Raw genomic sequence first — 16,415 nt, forward strand, 5'->3', positions numbered from 1 at the left:
CCGCAAAGGGATGCCCTAGACTGACAGTATCCAGTGAACCTGTGTAGTAATCAGCTTAGACTGGGGCAGGAGAATGGAGGCTCCTGGAGGGAAGACACTCAAGGAAAAAGCATATTTGATAAAATATGCAACATAATCAAGTTTGAAAGAAAATGAGGCCACAACAAAGGCAAAAGACACAAGAATGAAAGAAAGGCAATTGGAAACTCCAAGGGAGCAAAAATGGTATATGAGGAAGAAGGTATGATCATAATACATTAATTGATTCTGTGTGAATGATATTTGATTATTAATGACACATATTTTAGAAGTTTAGAATTCTCCAAGAGACAGAGATTTAACCACAGTTATAACTGACTATACTGTAAACGCTCTACATGTTATCAAAGTAACAAGTTTAGGGGCACCTGGATGACTCAGTCAGTTAAACATCTGACTCTTGATTTTGGCTCAGGTCATGGTTTATGAGTTCGAGCCCCACATTGGGCTCTGTGCTAACAGTGAGGAGCCTGCTTGGGATTCCCTCTCTCCCCCTACCCCGCTTGCTCTCTGTCTCTCAAAATAAATAAATAAACCTTAAAAAAAATTTTAAAGTAACAAGTTTAAAATTTTTGGTGGGGAAGAGGGAAGGAGAGCTGACGATGGAGTAGAGATGCTAACATTGTCATCTTACAAATGGGGACTAAAAAGAGACTGTAGTTGGGAAAAGCAGAAATGAAGGTGCAGTAATATTAAGTTTAAAAGATAGCTGTGGAGAAACTAAATATGTTGTATTTGGAAGAATGAAGAACAATGATATCTAAAATGCACAAATCAAGGGGAAAAAAAGATGAGTGAAAAATGGTTATATATGGAGATCAGAATTGGAGATGGGGGAGAGTGGGACAGAAGGTAGTAGCTTTTTCTTACAGGGTTTTGTGGTTTTTGGTTATCTTCAAACAATGCACTGTGTTACTTTAATGGAAAAAAACAATCAAGTAGGGGGGAGAAAATTAGCTCATGGTTCAGTCAAATCCTAAATTCTTCTGTATATAAACTCCTCTCTCCTATCAGAAAAGTCCAAATCCTCATCCTATAACCATATATATGCACTTCTGGAAATTATCATTAAAGGGAGGAGTTTGTGAATATTACTCTTACTTTTGGCAAAGACTCAACCACAGATTGCAAGTTCAAATGATTTTATGAGCCTAAAAGGAAATGAGGTAGGTAAGAAAATAGACTTTTTTTTTTTGTCTTTTGTTTGTTTGTTTTGTAACTCTGAACTCAGAACTAGTGAACTGCAATGACTTTACTGTTTATAGGTTCTTTTAGTGCTTGGTAACAGTTTAGAAGTGAGAAAAAGAAAACCACAAGTTAATATCCCTTGCTTTCTCCCAACCTCAAGATTTCTAGCAGCTGAAGTTTCACATTGTTGGGCAGAAATATTTAACACGAGCATCTGGGATTCATTCATGTCAACTGTTGCTCTTTAAGAAGGGTATTCTTTATTTAAAATACTAACCTTCTCTAAAAGACTGCTTCAGAAGAAATGAATGTCTCCTCCTTCCCATTCCCTGCCAGCACTCCCATTTCAAAGTTCAGCCTGCTCTAGGAAATTGAAAAGGAACCCCTTTCCTACAACCCCAAAGCCTCTTCCTTCATATGCAAAAGCTTCAGGATAGTCCCCAAGGTGAACAACATCTCTGGGATCCTCAACCTCACTTCCAGATGGAGCCCCCAAGGTAGACAAGCAGATCCAGTTTCCCAACCCTTTTCCAGATGACAGCCTCCAGAAAGATGAGTGTGTCAGAGATCTAATCCTCTGATTCCAGATGTGGGCCAAAGAGCACATGAATAAGTTGAAACATCTTCTCCCCTACCATATGTAATCCCCTAAGGGAGAAAGCTTTTTGATGGCTCTCCAATAACACTCCACAGTAAGTCTCCCCAGAGCTACGTCTCCAGAGATCAAAGCCTTATTTTTCTTTCACCTCTTTTCTCTTTTCCTGTTTTCCAACCTCAGTCCAAAAAGATATGCTATTTATTCCTCACCTGGGTCAAGGTGCTTATCTCTGAGCACACCTTGGAAATACGGTTATTCTGAAGGTTTAAGGTCTTGAGGCCAGGCAGTTTAATGATGAGGGCATCTTTGTAATCTTCTTCCCACTCAAAGTAACAATCTTAGTATTTTTACCACCTTTCAGTGCCCTTACTAACATCTTTTCAGTCATGGCCTTAGAAAAGAAATAGAAAAGGGAGAAGGTAATCACTAGGGATTAAGTTACTTATTGTGCATCTTTAGAACCTTTAATGACCGAATTAGGCTGTCATGGAAACAAAAACATTCTGAGATGTACCATGTTGAAGACGGGAGACATCAGTTTCCTGTGTAAAAGGTACGGATAGGAAATAGCTGACTCTTCATTTAAAGCAGTTAATGTATAAGATGAGCCTACGATACTTTATGCCAGAGACATGGATGTTATCAGACTAAAGAGATCACATCAAAAGGACACAGAAATCAACTTCTAGGGATTCCCATTGGTCTAAAATGGAAAATTTGAGGATCATAAGGAATAATCTAGAGTGAAACACGTAAAAATACATTAAAATCTGAGAGTTCATAATGGTATTTTAAAAATAAATGTGTTGATTACACAGGGATTGCTAGGGAACCAACTCATTCATAAGTCTGAAAATTGATAAATGAAAAAAAGGAAGCATTCTGCTTTTTCAGCACAAAGTTCATTTGAGTGTAATCTAATAGTTAACAAAGTTCCTATTCAAAGAAAAATTGAAGCTAATAAATGAGGAAGGAAAAATTGATTTAGGAAAATCACAATTTTTGCAGATCCTAGTGAAATAACAGATCTAAGGAAATATGATAATTGGATGCTAAAAGCATTAGGTATGAGGTTGATGAGAACTTCATAAGTAAGAAATCAGGCTATAACTTAAACTCGTAATCAATTTTAGCATCGTTACAATTGAGACAGTCACGTTATAAGTCTCATGGACATGATACAATAAAAAGTACTCAGCACCACCTATGAAATATTATTGCCTAAAAATTGAACCTTGAAGCTAATCAACTGTCCAGACAAAACTACCATTTACAGAAAATATGATGACGGGAAAACAAGCTAAATTCATCTCAGGGAAGCAGTGAGCCAAATCTAGAACACAAGGAATTCTACAGGGCAAAAATGACACGAGGTCTGACCAACAAATCCATGGTATTAATAAAAGGGAGGAGAAACTGTCATGAAATAACAGCCAAATGCAGTATGTGGACCTTGTTTGGATTCTGATTTGAATAAAAATACCGTGGCGTGGTTTGGGGAAATGTGATCACGGACGGGTTATTAGATGATAGGAATTGCTAATTCTGTTATCTGTCATAATGGCGTGCTGGTAGTGTTCTTAAAAATGTACTTAACATCTAGAAATGCATCTGAAATTTGCAGGTGAAATGACATGATATCTTGAACTTTCTTTAAAATAACTTGGGTGTGGGGAGTGAGTGAAAAGAAACAGATCTAACTTATTGGTGCCCCATAATGGGTACATATGAGTACATTATACTATTCTCATTATTCAGAGAAAAGATTAGGACAAAGACAAAAATAACAGGAATGGGGAGGAGCTGAAACCAGTGGTATTTGATTACTATTAGAACTCCACTTGAGGGGTGCTGGGGTTGCTCAGTCATTTAAATGACCGACTCTTGGTTTCAGCTTCGGTCATGATCTTGCAGTTCGTGAGTTTGAGCCTAGAGTTGGGCTCTGCACTGATGGCGTGGAGCCTGCTTGCAATTCTCTCTGCCCCTCCCCCACTCTCGTTCTCTCTCCCTCTCTCTCTCTCAAAAATAAATAAATTAAAAAAAAAAAACACTCGATTTGAGTCCATATGAGGCTTGGAGGCACTTGGGTTATTTGGGTTATATAAACAAATATGCCTATTTTGGTTGTTGATTTCCAAAAACTTGAACACTATAAAATATATACTGTATTGAAAGTATTCAGGACACAATTCAATCTTTTCTTTGTAATTCACAAATCACTTTATTTATTTATTCAACAAATATTTAAGGAGCACCTACTATATGCTCAATACTGTCCCAGGGACTGGGGAAAAAAGTGAATTAAAAAGACAAAAATCCCTCTGTCAGTGAATTTACATTTTAGTAGGGGGAGAAGAACAATCAAGATAAATAAGTAAGTCTAGTATGTTAGATGGCATTAGGGAAGGGGAAAAGGAACAAAGCAGGTAAGGAAAATAGGGAGTGTGAGAGTGGGGAGTTTGCAGTTCTAGACAGGACGTCCAGAGAAGGCCTCCCTAAGAGGCTGCTATTAGGGGAAAGAGCTTTTCCAGTAAAAGAATAAAGCAATGCCCAAGTCCTAAAGGAGAATCATTGAATTTTTAAAGAGTCTTAGGTGCATCAGTATCATCATAACAGTAAAACAAGAGGTGCTGATTAATAGTGACTTCCAGTTGCTAGAGTAAAATCATTTTTCAGCTACTTAATCACTGCGCTTTGGTTTATCTCTTCCAAACCTATCTTCCAGCTTCATTACTCTGACACTTAAGCGTTTCCTAGGAACAAACATGTTACTATCTAAACAAACTAATCATGAGGCATAAAAAAAAAAAAATCTTATGGACACTCATCTCCTCTGAAATAACTCTATGTGGCCAGGACACCAGCTGACACTACCCAAACACGGGTAATTTGCTTTAAAGGGGTAAAACAGGCCACTGCAAGCTGATACTGCTTTCTATTAATTTGCTGAACCTAGAAAATCTGGTAAGAATTCTTGATTCCTCCTTCTCTCTTCCAACATGCAGTCAGCCCCATAAATGCCACCTGTTCTGTTTATCCATTGCTAGGTAACAAACCACTGAAAAACATAATGGCTTAATACATTTATTTTATTCACAAATGTAGAATTTGGGCAGAGCTTAGTGGAGAAAGTTTATCAGTGTTGCTCTTGGTGACATTTGGGGTGACTCAAAGGCTGAGGTGGAGATCATGTAAAGACTCATTCACCTGTATCTGGTGGTAGGTTCTGGGACCTTCAGGCAATCAGCTAGAACACCCCCACGTAGCCTATCCAAGGGGGCCTGAGCTGCCTCGCAGCATGGTGGCTTAGTTCTGAGAGTGAGCATCTCAAGCGAGAAAGTGAAATGGAAGCCTTATCACTTCATGACCTAGCTTCAGTATCAGGTAGCTTCACTTGTGCCACATTCTATTCATTAGAACCCAAGTCCCTAAGAACGGCCCATATTCAAAGGAAGACGAACTAGACCCCACCTCTTGATGGTAAGTGGACATATCTTAAAATCCACCCCAGTGGGCCCCTTTCTCCCAAGAGCCCCCTTCCCCAAAACTTTGATCTGTTGAGAGCATCAGATTACAGAATCTTGTCATCTAAATCAAGTAACAAGGGTGGATGCAGCTCCTTAAAGGCAGTTCTTTGAGTCCGTTTCAGGGACAGTCCATCTTGATCTGAAAACCTAGGAACTAAAGAGACAAGTTATCTCATCCTCATGTACCCAGAAATTAACAATGGGTGAACCATAGGACAGGCAATAGCACCACTCAAAAAAGGGAAAAGTTAGAGGCACAAGGCAGCCCTGGTTTGTAACAATTCTGGAACTCAACTGGATACATGTTGTCAGATCCCTGATTAACGTTCAGCCCTACTGCCTGGGACTGGTTCTTGGTCTTCTCTCTGGGCTCTTGAATTATCTTTCCTTCTTCATAGAACATAGCTCATGTTTGCTATTTTTTTCTCAGACTTTACCCTGTCCATAGAAGTTCAAGGCTCCAAAGGTCTTCTCATGTTTTTTTTTTCTTTTTTAAGTATATTCACCAAGTTGTGCCACCATCACAATCAATTTTAGAACTCTTATCACCCAAAAAGAAGCCATGTGTCCTTTAGCAATCATCCTCCCATTTTTCCCACCCACTCCAGTCCCAGGCAGCCACTGACATCCTTTCTAGCCCTGTAGATTTGCCCATTTTTGACATTTTCTATAGATGGGATCATACACATTGTCTTTGCGACTTTCACTCAGTGTTTCTCAGTTTCATCGTGTCACAGCACGTACCAGTACTTCGTACCTTTTTATTGCCTAACAAGATTCCATCGTAGGTCTCTACTACTTTTATTTATCCACTTACCAGTTGATGGACATTTAGGCTGTTTCTAGTTTTCAACTGTTGCAAATGATGCCATGGACATTTGCGTGCAGTTTTCTTGAGTGTCTATCCAGAAGAGGAATTGCTGAATCATAGAGTACTTTTGAGGACCTGGTTGACGGTTTCCCAAAGTGGCTGCATCAGTTTACCTTCCTACCAGCAGCATGTGAAGCTTCATCCTGTCATTTTATGGTGTCACATTTGAGCCAAACTGATACAGTCCCTTTTAAAACTTTGTAGGCTTGTCTTGAGTTTACAATTCTCTTCATCCAACAGAAGCCACACCCAGAATGTCTTTGCAAGAGCTCCTCTCTGTTTTGGTTTCCCTGTGAGACTACTGCGGGACAAAAGCCTTAAGAACTTGAGAAGCTCTCTCATGTGTTGACTAGAAAGCATCTTTCATCTTCCTGAGGTCTCAGCAAAGGTCTCAACATGCCCATGGCTTCTTCTTCAGACTTCATTTTCCTGACAGTTCCCTGATTTGTTCTCTGTCTGGAACTCATGTAATTTTAGCAACATTTACTGTCTGGAGAGGCTATGAATAAGAAAATTTTATTTTTCAAACCTCCCAATTTGTGGCTCATTTACAGTTCTTTTTGCTTGCCTTTCTCCTCTTTTACTATAGGCACCTAGAAGAATCTTATACCTTCAATATTCTGTCTAGAAATCCCCATAGGTAGATCATCCAGTTAATGAGGTATACTTTTTATTTTCCATGTTAATGCTGCCGGCATCATTGCTAAACTTCCTGCTACTGTGTACAAGAGTCACCTTTCTTCCAACAACATAACAATAACATTTCCAGTAATATCTCCCTCATATTCTTTTAAACCCTCACCAACACCTTCCTGGGGTGGCATCAGGCTCCTGCTAACAGTCTCTTCAAGACCCGTCTGACTTACCCTGAGGCCCAGTCCCAGAACCCATTACATGGCTTAAGTTTTTTGTTACAGCAGCAAATTTTGTATCAGAGAAAAAGACCAACAAGAATTATATAGACTTTGGCCTGAGATAATTATGGGAACCGTGTAAGCCATCTATGTAGGGCTGTTGCTGATGTGTGGTGCTGTGCCTGACCCAGGATTCAGAGATGCTGAAGGAGATCTGGCAGAAGTCGGGGAAGCCACAGGCTCAATGGTTAATTCACACCAGAAGTGAGCCAGCAGATTCACAACAGTACGCATGTTACTGACACTTGCTGCCTTCACAAAAACTTTCCAAGCTTCCGCCAGACTTGTGCCTTCCACATTTTGTGCAAAATGTCTCTTGTGGCCAGGATTGGCCTGAAACTATGCAGGGAAGGGGATTCTGAGATATAATCTGAGCTTAAACTGATCCAGTACAAATCCACCACACCATCACCCTTTACATCTATCTGCTTCTTTCTACTGCTGCTATCCCAGTCCAAAGTCTCCTCATCTCTACCTTATTCCTCATCTCCTCATCTCTCCTTATCTCTACCTATTACCGCTTCCATTACGTATTCTGCCACTCTGCCATTACATACACTGTCGCTGCCATCAGTCATCTTACATCTTCCTCGACAATAAATCCATAACCCTAAATAAAATCTTTCAGTGGCCTCTCATTGCTTAGAAGTTAAAATCCCAACTATTGAGTTGGGGCTCAAAATACCAGTCTAGCCCCAGTTTCATTCTGTGTTATTTCCTTTCACAAACCTAGTATGCTGCCTTTAGAAGACGACTAGCTATTCGTCAAAAGCATCAACTGTATTTAGTCCTTTGCTTCTGCCATTCCTTGTGCCTGTATGTCTTTGCCACGCACCTATCTGCCTAACTGTCCCTAATCCTTCGAAGAATCTGATCAAATATTTCCCCTATCATTTTCCTTGATCTTCTCTCCAAGCAGAATTGCTTCCATGTTTGTTTCAAGAAGACTTTGTACAAACTCTAATTTAACACTTAATACTTTGTATTATTGTTCTTGTCATATTTCTCCCTTGCTATACCTTTGAACTGCAATCTCTATCACCATGCTTGACATAGAGCAGGCCAACATTTAATTTAAATGTTCATTAAATTAAATTGAATTTTATGGCTAGGGGTTGTCTAAAAGAGCACCTTATGTAAAATCTATTAGTAGCATAAATCAGTGTTCATGAAAATATAGAAGAAAAGACATGTGAAGGCACAGAAGTTAAAAACACAGAGTAACAGGGAACATGGGTGGTTCAGTCAGTTGAGCATGCAACTCTTATTTTGGGTAAGGTCATGATCCCAGGGTCATGGGATCGAGCCCCATGTCAGCATGGAGCCTGCTTAAGATTCTCTCCTTCTATCCCTCTGCCCCTCTCAACAGTTCACACTTTCTTTCTAAAATACAATACAAGGGGCACATGGGTGGTTCACTAGGTTAAGCGTTTGACTTTGGCTCAGGTCATGATCTCATGGTTCATAACTTCGAGTCCCGCATCAGGCTCTGTGATGACAGCTCAGAGCCTAGAGCCTGGTTCGGATTCAATGTCTCCCTCTCTCTGCCCCTCCCCCACTCACTTTCTCTCTCTCTCTCTCTCTCTCTCTCTCTCAAAAGTAAATAAACATTAAAAAGATTTTTTAATGCAATTAAATAAAATTAAAATAAAATCTAAAACAAAAACTTTGAGTAACTATTTGTTAGGCACTGTCCAAGATGCCTTGTATACAAATATGAATAATAGTCATTGTCTTCAAGGGGCATAAATCTAGAGGGAAATTAGAAGTGTAAACAGGTCATTCATTCCTCAGGTATTTATCATTTTTCAGTTTTACTTAACATTGTACAAGTTTAAGATGTACAGAATAATGACCTGATATGTGTATATGTTGCAAAATGAATACCACAATAATCAAATATTTATTAAGTGCCCATTACATGCTGGGTACCATTTTGCACTGAGGCACCTTGTTGGCTCAAGGAATATTTTCTGCTGTTGACTGCTGAGTCCAGTCACAAGGGGTTAAAAAGAATTAACCAGTTGACAAAATACATGTGTGTGGGGGGGAGGGGATGTATTTCAATAAAAGGAGTGTGAAAAAAATGTTGACAGGCATGAAATAATGGGGCCATAGGGAATATAAATAATTTGAGGGCATAATTCTAAAAGAAGAAGTGATGGGAAGTGATGCTGGAGAGGTACACAGGACTAGTCATGAAGGATCTCCCTTAAATGCCATGTTAAGGAGTGGACTTCATCCTGTAGGAACAGGGAGCGACTTGGCAAGTTTAGGTTAGGAGATAGGACTCAGATTTGCATTTCTGGCCGTTCACTTTGGCAGCATGGAGGAAGGGGGAGTTTCAGGGAGTAGCCCTGTGGGCAGGATGGCAATTTGACATTTGTGTACTATTCTAGGTGAGAGGAAAAAGGGATAGAGAAGAAATGAGAAGGTATAATGTGGGTAAGATTGCCGCTAGAACGTGATCTCGTAGGTACATTAGATGGGGTGAACCACAACTTAGGGTATGAAGTGGGGCAATGAGAGTTGGGTAGTATTTGGCAGGGTGAAGCTGTGGCACAAGCCCAGTTTCTGAAGGCATTAAAAATCTACGAAGAGGGGAGCCTGAGTGGCTCAGTCGGTTGAATATCTGACTTCGGCTCAGGTCATGATCTCACAGTTCGTGGGTTCGAGCCCCACGTAAGGCTCTGTGCTGACAGCTCAGAGCTTAGAGCCTGCTTTGGATTCTGTGCCTCCCTCTCTCTCTGCCCCTCCCCTGCTCATGCTCTCTCTCTCAAAAAAAAAAAAAATGAAATAAACATTAAAAAATGTTTTTTAAATCTACAAAGAGAAATAGAGTAAAGGAGATGGGGTTTACCATTTCAGACCTGAGTTTTGACCTGCATCTAAACGTGTTCCCTAGAAACACCCAGCTAAAAGAGCTGTGAGTTCTGCTGTGTGGGTTGGCCCCATGGGATGTTGGCATCCAGAGTTTCCCACAACCAGAAACCAGTCTGTTTGCAGGCAAATTGAAAAATCACCAATTTTTTGAGACAGCCTCATCCTGTGAACTCAACGCAAGATGAGGAACCTTAAACTGAATGTTAATCTAGATGGAGCAAGTGACTTGTAAACTTCAAGTCAGTCAAACTGGCTTTATCTCTGCCCTCATCAGTAAAATAACAAGAAAGAATACCAATCTATCCCACTGAGACTGTATGGGAAACATCTAACTAATGATTATAAAATACTTTGGAAGTATACAGTGCTGTAGGAATGCTAAAATATATAGCATCCTAGAATCTAAAAGACTTTAAAACACTCAGTAATTACATTAATACATTGATTAACACCTAAAACACAAAAGAATCTGGCTCAATCCTATGACACGGGCCCCTATGACAAATTAAAGGATTTTCAAAGCTGCAAAAATGCATTAAAAACAGGAGTTCAGCAAACAGGTTATGGCAGAAAACAACACGCTTACTTGATTTGTTTTGGCAATCTTATCTCGTGATGAAAACATGGTCTGAAACTTGGGATAAAAGTTTTCAAACATGAGCAGATGCTTCATGTACTAGAATCCTACTGTAGAAATCTTCTGTCCTGTAATAAAAAAGGGCATTGCCTCTGTCTTCGTTCATTTTCTTTTTAAATATGGAAATGGAAGTTTTGATTTCAAGGGTTTTGGATTCTCAGAAGCCTGCCTTCTGAGGTCAGCCTTACCACTCACTGGCAGTGTGGCTTAGCAAGTTGCTCGCTCCCAAGCTCTTCAAGTTTCATTCCCATTATGTCTAGTACAGGGATGAGAATACCAACCCGGCCTTCTGTGAGGGCTAAATAAGCCCACTTATGTAAAGCATTTAGTGCACATATAGTAAATGTTCAGTAAAAGGTAGTTGTGGTTTTTCTGGTACATTTTTCTTTTAATTTTTTATTCATTTATTTAAAAATTTTTATTTATTTATTATTTATTTATTTATTTTAAATTTGTATTTATTTTAAATTTTTAATTTTAAATTTATTAAAAAATTGTTTTAAATTTATTTACTTGAGAGAGAGAGAGAGAGAGCGTGAGTGGGAGAGGGGCAGAGAGAGAGGTAAATAGAACATAAAGCAGGCTCTGAGCTCTACAGCACAAAGCTCAGCTCAGGGCCCGGACTCATGAACCATGAGATCATGACCTGAGCCCAAGTCGGACACTTAACCGATTGAGCCACCCAGGGCCCCTGTGGTACATTTTAAGTCAAGATCTCCACCTTTTGGGAAATCTCAGGTGTGCACGTACCATTCTTGGGACTGATATATGGTGCGAATATAAGCCTACTGTTCCAAAGACCGGTCTCTCTACCGTGACCTGCACTGCGCTGTCCTCTTCTTTATCCATGAGGTTAGAAACATTGGTGGTTCACAGGCTTTAACACAGCAAACATTTGTATGAAATTCAGTTGTCAATTCTTAATTTTGCCAAGTAAAGTCATTTTTAAAAGTTCTCTCTCCTCTACTCCCACCATAATTTCATAAAAGGACATTTTAAACCCCTCTGGTAAAAAAGGAATATAAATAAATTTATTTACAGTGAGTTTGCTTTATAAAAAATTCATCATCTTATACAAAATTTTATTTTCCAAATGGTATCAGCTTATACATCAGCATTTGATTACTAGGCTAGATGAAACTCTTAGATTCTACTTAAACACCCACATACAAATACACATATACATATATTTTGGAAGTTTCTACCAAAACTCAAATACATTAGAAAACAGAAAGAAGTAACCATTAAAAGTAGAAAAGAAAGGATTAGGAAAGAGAACAATAAGATGAAACCAAGCCCAGTAAGATAAAGATAGCTAAACATTTATAAAATCTAAAGATAGAATTAAAGAACAAAAAGGAGAATCTAAGTGGGATGTTATAATACCAAGCCAGATTTTGACTTGAGAACAAGGCATTCTTGTATCTATATATATACACACACGTATATTATTTTTTAAATTTTATTTAAATCCAAGTTAGTTAACATATAGTGTAGTAATGGTTTCAGGTGTAGAATTTAGTGATTCATCACTTACATATAACACCCAGTGTTCATCCCAGCAAGTGCCCTGTTTGATGCCCATCTTCCATTTAGCCCATCCCCCCACCCAGCACGCCTCCAGCAATTTGTTCTCTGTATTTAAGAGTCTCTTATATCTTTCTGCGCTCGCGCTCGTGGTGGTGGTGGCAGCAGGCTTGCCGTCGACATGCAGAACGACGCCGGAGAGTTCGTGGACCTGTACGTGCCGCGGAAATGCTCCGCCAGCAACCGCATCATCGGCGCCAAGGACCACGCGTCCATCCAGATGAACGTGGCCGAGGTTGACAAGGTGACGGGTAGGTTTAACGGCCAGTTTAAAACCTATGCGATCTGCGGGGCTATCCGGAGGATGGGTGAGTCTGATGACTCCATTCTACGACTGGCCAAGGCCGACGGCATCGTTTCAAAGAACTTCTGACCAGAGAGGATTACAGATGTGAGATGTTTGTCGTAAATAAATAACAAAAATAGCAAAACCCCCCCCCAAAAAAAAAAAAAAGAGTCTCTTATAGTTTGCCTCGCTCTATTTTTATCTTATTTTTCCTTCCCTTCCCCCGTGTTCATCTGTCTTGTTTCTTACATTCCCCATATGGGTGAAATCATGTCTTTCTCTGGCTTATTTCACTTAACACAATACATTCTAGTTCCATCTACATTGTCACAAATGGCAAGATTTCATTCTTCTTGATTGCCAAGTAATACTCCATTGTATGTATATACCACATCTTCTTTTTTTTTTTAATTTTTTTTAACGTTTATTTATTTTGGAGACAGAGAGAGACAGAACATGAATGGGGGAGGGTCAGAGAGAGGGAGACACAGAATCCGAAACAGGCTCCAGGCTCTGAGCAGTCAGCACAGAGCCTGACACAGGGCTCGAACTCACAGACCACGAGATCATGACCTGAGCCGAAATCGGCCGCTTAACCAACTGAGCCACCCAGGCACCCCTATACCACATCTTCTTTATCCATTCATCGGTTGATGGACATTTGGGTTCTTTCCATAATTTGGCTGTTGCTGCTATAAACATTGGGGTGCATGTACCCCTTCAAATCAGCATTTTTGTATCCTTTGGATAAATAACTAATAGTGCAATTGCTGGATCATAGGGTAGTTCTATTTTTAATTTTTTGAGGAATCTCCATACTGTTTTCCAGAGTGGCTGCACCAGAGCGCATTCCCACCAGCAGTGCAAAAGTGAGACCGAGGCATTCTTGACGGAGACATGAAATTTATTTTCACAGACCAGCTGGGGGTGGTGGTGGACGAACAACATGCATGCTGAGTGCTGCCATGAGGAAAACCTGGCCCCGTGTTGACAGTTTTGATTTTTTTGAGAAGTGGAAATATGGATCTTAATTAAGTGAAATCTCCCAGTTTGTAAATACTATCAACTAATTCACTTTCTAATTTTCTTTACATCGCTGCATAGGTCAAACAAAATACCTCTTGGGTCACATTCAGCCCACCAGTTCGGAAGTCTGGTGGAGCAAGAGAAAAGGAGTCAAGGAGAACATCCTGAAAGACAGTTAAGGGAAAAGGGGCAGCAAGAACAGAGCTGAGGAGGAGGAACCAGCAGAGTAGTGTGGTGAACAGCAAGAGAGAATTTCAAGGAGTGAGTGGTCTACAGTGTTAAATGCAGCAGAAATTTCCAGGAGGACATAAGAACAGGAAGGTGATCACTGGCACCGCTTCTAGAAGCAGTTTCAGTGCAGTGGTGGAGATTAAACCCAGACAGTTGTGGGCGTTCTTTGTGGAGCTTACTAAAGGTGTTTCCTTAATTCACATTAATTCACCAATATCATTTAAAAAATCAGTTAAGAATATCCCAGCCAAGCCTGAAAAATTCTATTCTGATCAAGAATCTTGACAGCTCAATTCCAAACAGAATATAAATGTCAACCTTTGAGATAACAGGAAGCTAAACAAATACTATGAGAATTTTCACTTTACCATCTCAGTGCTTCCTACGTGTCATAATGGCCTACAAGCTACTGAAAATTCCTCCATGCTGAATACCAAGGGTAACAGTGAAACTCCCCCTCCTTCTAGCATCTCTGGGCTCTGCTTTGTGAACCACCTCGACAATCCCAATCCCACTTTCCCAAAAGAAATCAACAGCCTTTCTATCATGTCTGCCTCCCTTTCTGGTGACATACTAGCAAAAACATCCCCCCTCTCCCCCCACACACACACCACAGCAAAATAACCATTATTTTTATTTACCATAAATTATGCTATGAGCATATGCTAAAATGCAAGATGTGTTGTCTAAACTTTCATATTTTATTGTTCTACTAGGTAAATGTTATTATTCCTATTTTAGAACAAGGAAACTGGTGTTCTGAAAAGTTAAATTTATGCGCTTTTTTTTAAAGTTTATTTTTATTCGAGAGAGAGATGGAGAGTAAGTGGGGGAGGGGCTAAGAGAGAGGGAGACAGAATCCCAAGCAGGTTCCGCACTGTCAGCGCAGAGCCCGAAGCAGGGCTTGAACTCATGAACTGAGATAACATGACCTGAGTGGAAAGCAAGAGTCAGACACTTAACCTAATGAGCCGTCCAGGCACCCCAATTTATGCAGTTTGAAAAGTTAGTTAAGTGCCAGTCAAGACTTAAATCTAGGTCTGATTCCAAATTCCATTCTCTCCAGTACATGTGAAAATCCTTAATGATGTTCACCAATTATTTCAGCTGTCTTGACACATGCATGGCAGGGCTATACCTCTGGGTACTTTCCTGTTTGGGTGAGGCCGTATGAAGAAGTCAACGAATGGAAACCAGACTGTTCCTTCTGAACCACAGAATTTATTTGTTGGAGTGAAACTCTCCAGAATGCTCTCTCCTAGAAAAGTTTAAGATGGTGACAGCTTGGGTCCCAGAGTATACAGACATGGAGCACAGCTCCCAGCCAACTGGCAAAAACATAGCACACACAAGAAACACTCCTTTGTCGAACAAGCCACCAAGATTTTTGAGTTGTTACCACAGACTGACTTAGTCTATCCTACCACCAGTGGTCTCAAAAGTCAAATAAACACATCTCACTGGGTCAAGATACAGTCTGAAAATAGAAGGGAAAAAAGAAGGTCCATTGAGCTTTTCAAAGGGGGTTCATGTAAAGTCTAGCTTTAGGCAGTTGACAAAGTTACAAAAAACAGACGAATAGCTCTAATGTGCCCCATTTTTATTCTAAATGGTTTTCCTTAAAACTTGCCAACCTCATTAGCAGTACAACTTATGATATAGTAAGTGGTTCTCATTTAGGGGTGATTTTGTCCCCAGGGAGACATTGAAAATGTTGGGAAACATTTTCCTTCCTCACACCTCCGGGGGGTGGGGGGTGCGGGGAAGAGTACCACCGGCACTTGGTTGCTAGAAGCCAGCAATGCTAAGTGTCTTATAATGCACAGGGCAGCCCTCATGACAGTTATCCAGCTTAAAATGTCTGTAGTGTCATTGTTGACAAACTCTGAGATAGGTGTAGAATGCCCTTCTCATTTCAGGGGAGAAAATATCTGATTCAAAAACAGCAGTTTATTCTTTAAAACTAGATTCTTATTTTTGCTCAGCAAACTCCTACACTGGGTTCTCACTAGTCCTCAGGTTGATACTGTATTGCTTAAGATTATAAACAGTAAATAAACAGTAAACAGGGGTTTCCTTTTGTCAAGGTAAGGGTAACATGGAGAAGAAAAATCAGCAGGAAGACTGGAAGTCATCTCTGTTCAGAGCATTGATAGTTTCAGCAGAGAGCTGTAATCTGATTCAATAAGTTAGACTAATCATCATCCTTATTCTACTGAAAGAAGACAACTACAAACTTCTTCCTGGCCAATATATTAACAAAGTTCTTAATAGTTTCTTGGTCTGTATACTTATAAAGAATCTTTATATTCTGTAGACTGATACATGAAGGCAAAACAAAACAAAACAAAACAGTGTCAGAAGAAAAAAGAAAAGCTCTCTTGGGTTCTATTCCTCCCTTAAATTGACCTAAAGACTTAAGGATTTATCCAAGGGGTTAGGAAAATTAGAAAGCAGCCCTTTTGTGAGCAGACACAATACTAAGTCAATACCTCTCTGTACTCTTAATGGTCCATTAACCTAATGACAACTCCTTAAGAGTCCAAGCTTATCCTCTCAATTGATCTTATGACTGTCAACATTTATTAATAAGCACTTACTATATAGGCCAGGCAGTGTGCTAGATAA

General features: G+C 39.8%; 2 protein-coding genes across 2 annotated transcripts in view; one reads left to right on the plus strand and one right to left on the minus strand.

Annotated features, from left to right (window-relative positions):
* Positions 1-2,213, minus strand: part of LRRC69 (leucine rich repeat containing 69) — an 86,030-nt gene extending 83,817 nt beyond the window's left edge. Inside the window, 2 exon segments of the mRNA XM_030304046.1 lie at positions 2,035-2,117; positions 2,120-2,213. Coding sequence (XP_030159906.1) covers positions 2,035-2,117; positions 2,120-2,213 — 177 coding nt within the window.
* A 10,098-nt stretch (positions 2,214-12,311) lies between these two features.
* Positions 12,312-12,675, plus strand: RPS21 (ribosomal protein S21). The gene has a single exon (XM_030303920.1). The coding sequence runs from the start codon at positions 12,366-12,368 to the stop codon at positions 12,615-12,617; it is 252 nt and encodes an 83-aa protein (XP_030159780.1). The 5' UTR covers positions 12,312-12,365; the 3' UTR covers positions 12,618-12,675.
* The last annotated feature ends 3,740 nt before the right edge of the window (positions 12,676-16,415 follow it).

This window comes from Lynx canadensis, chromosome F2 (genome assembly GCF_007474595.2).
Source record: "Lynx canadensis isolate LIC74 chromosome F2, mLynCan4.pri.v2, whole genome shotgun sequence".
NCBI lineage: Eukaryota > Metazoa > Chordata > Mammalia > Carnivora > Felidae > Lynx > Lynx canadensis.

Coding starts and splice junctions, on each gene's coding strand:
- RPS21 (XM_030303920.1), top strand. CDS start 12,366: ATGCAGAACGACGCCGGAGAGTTCGTGGACCTGTACGTGCCGCGGAAA.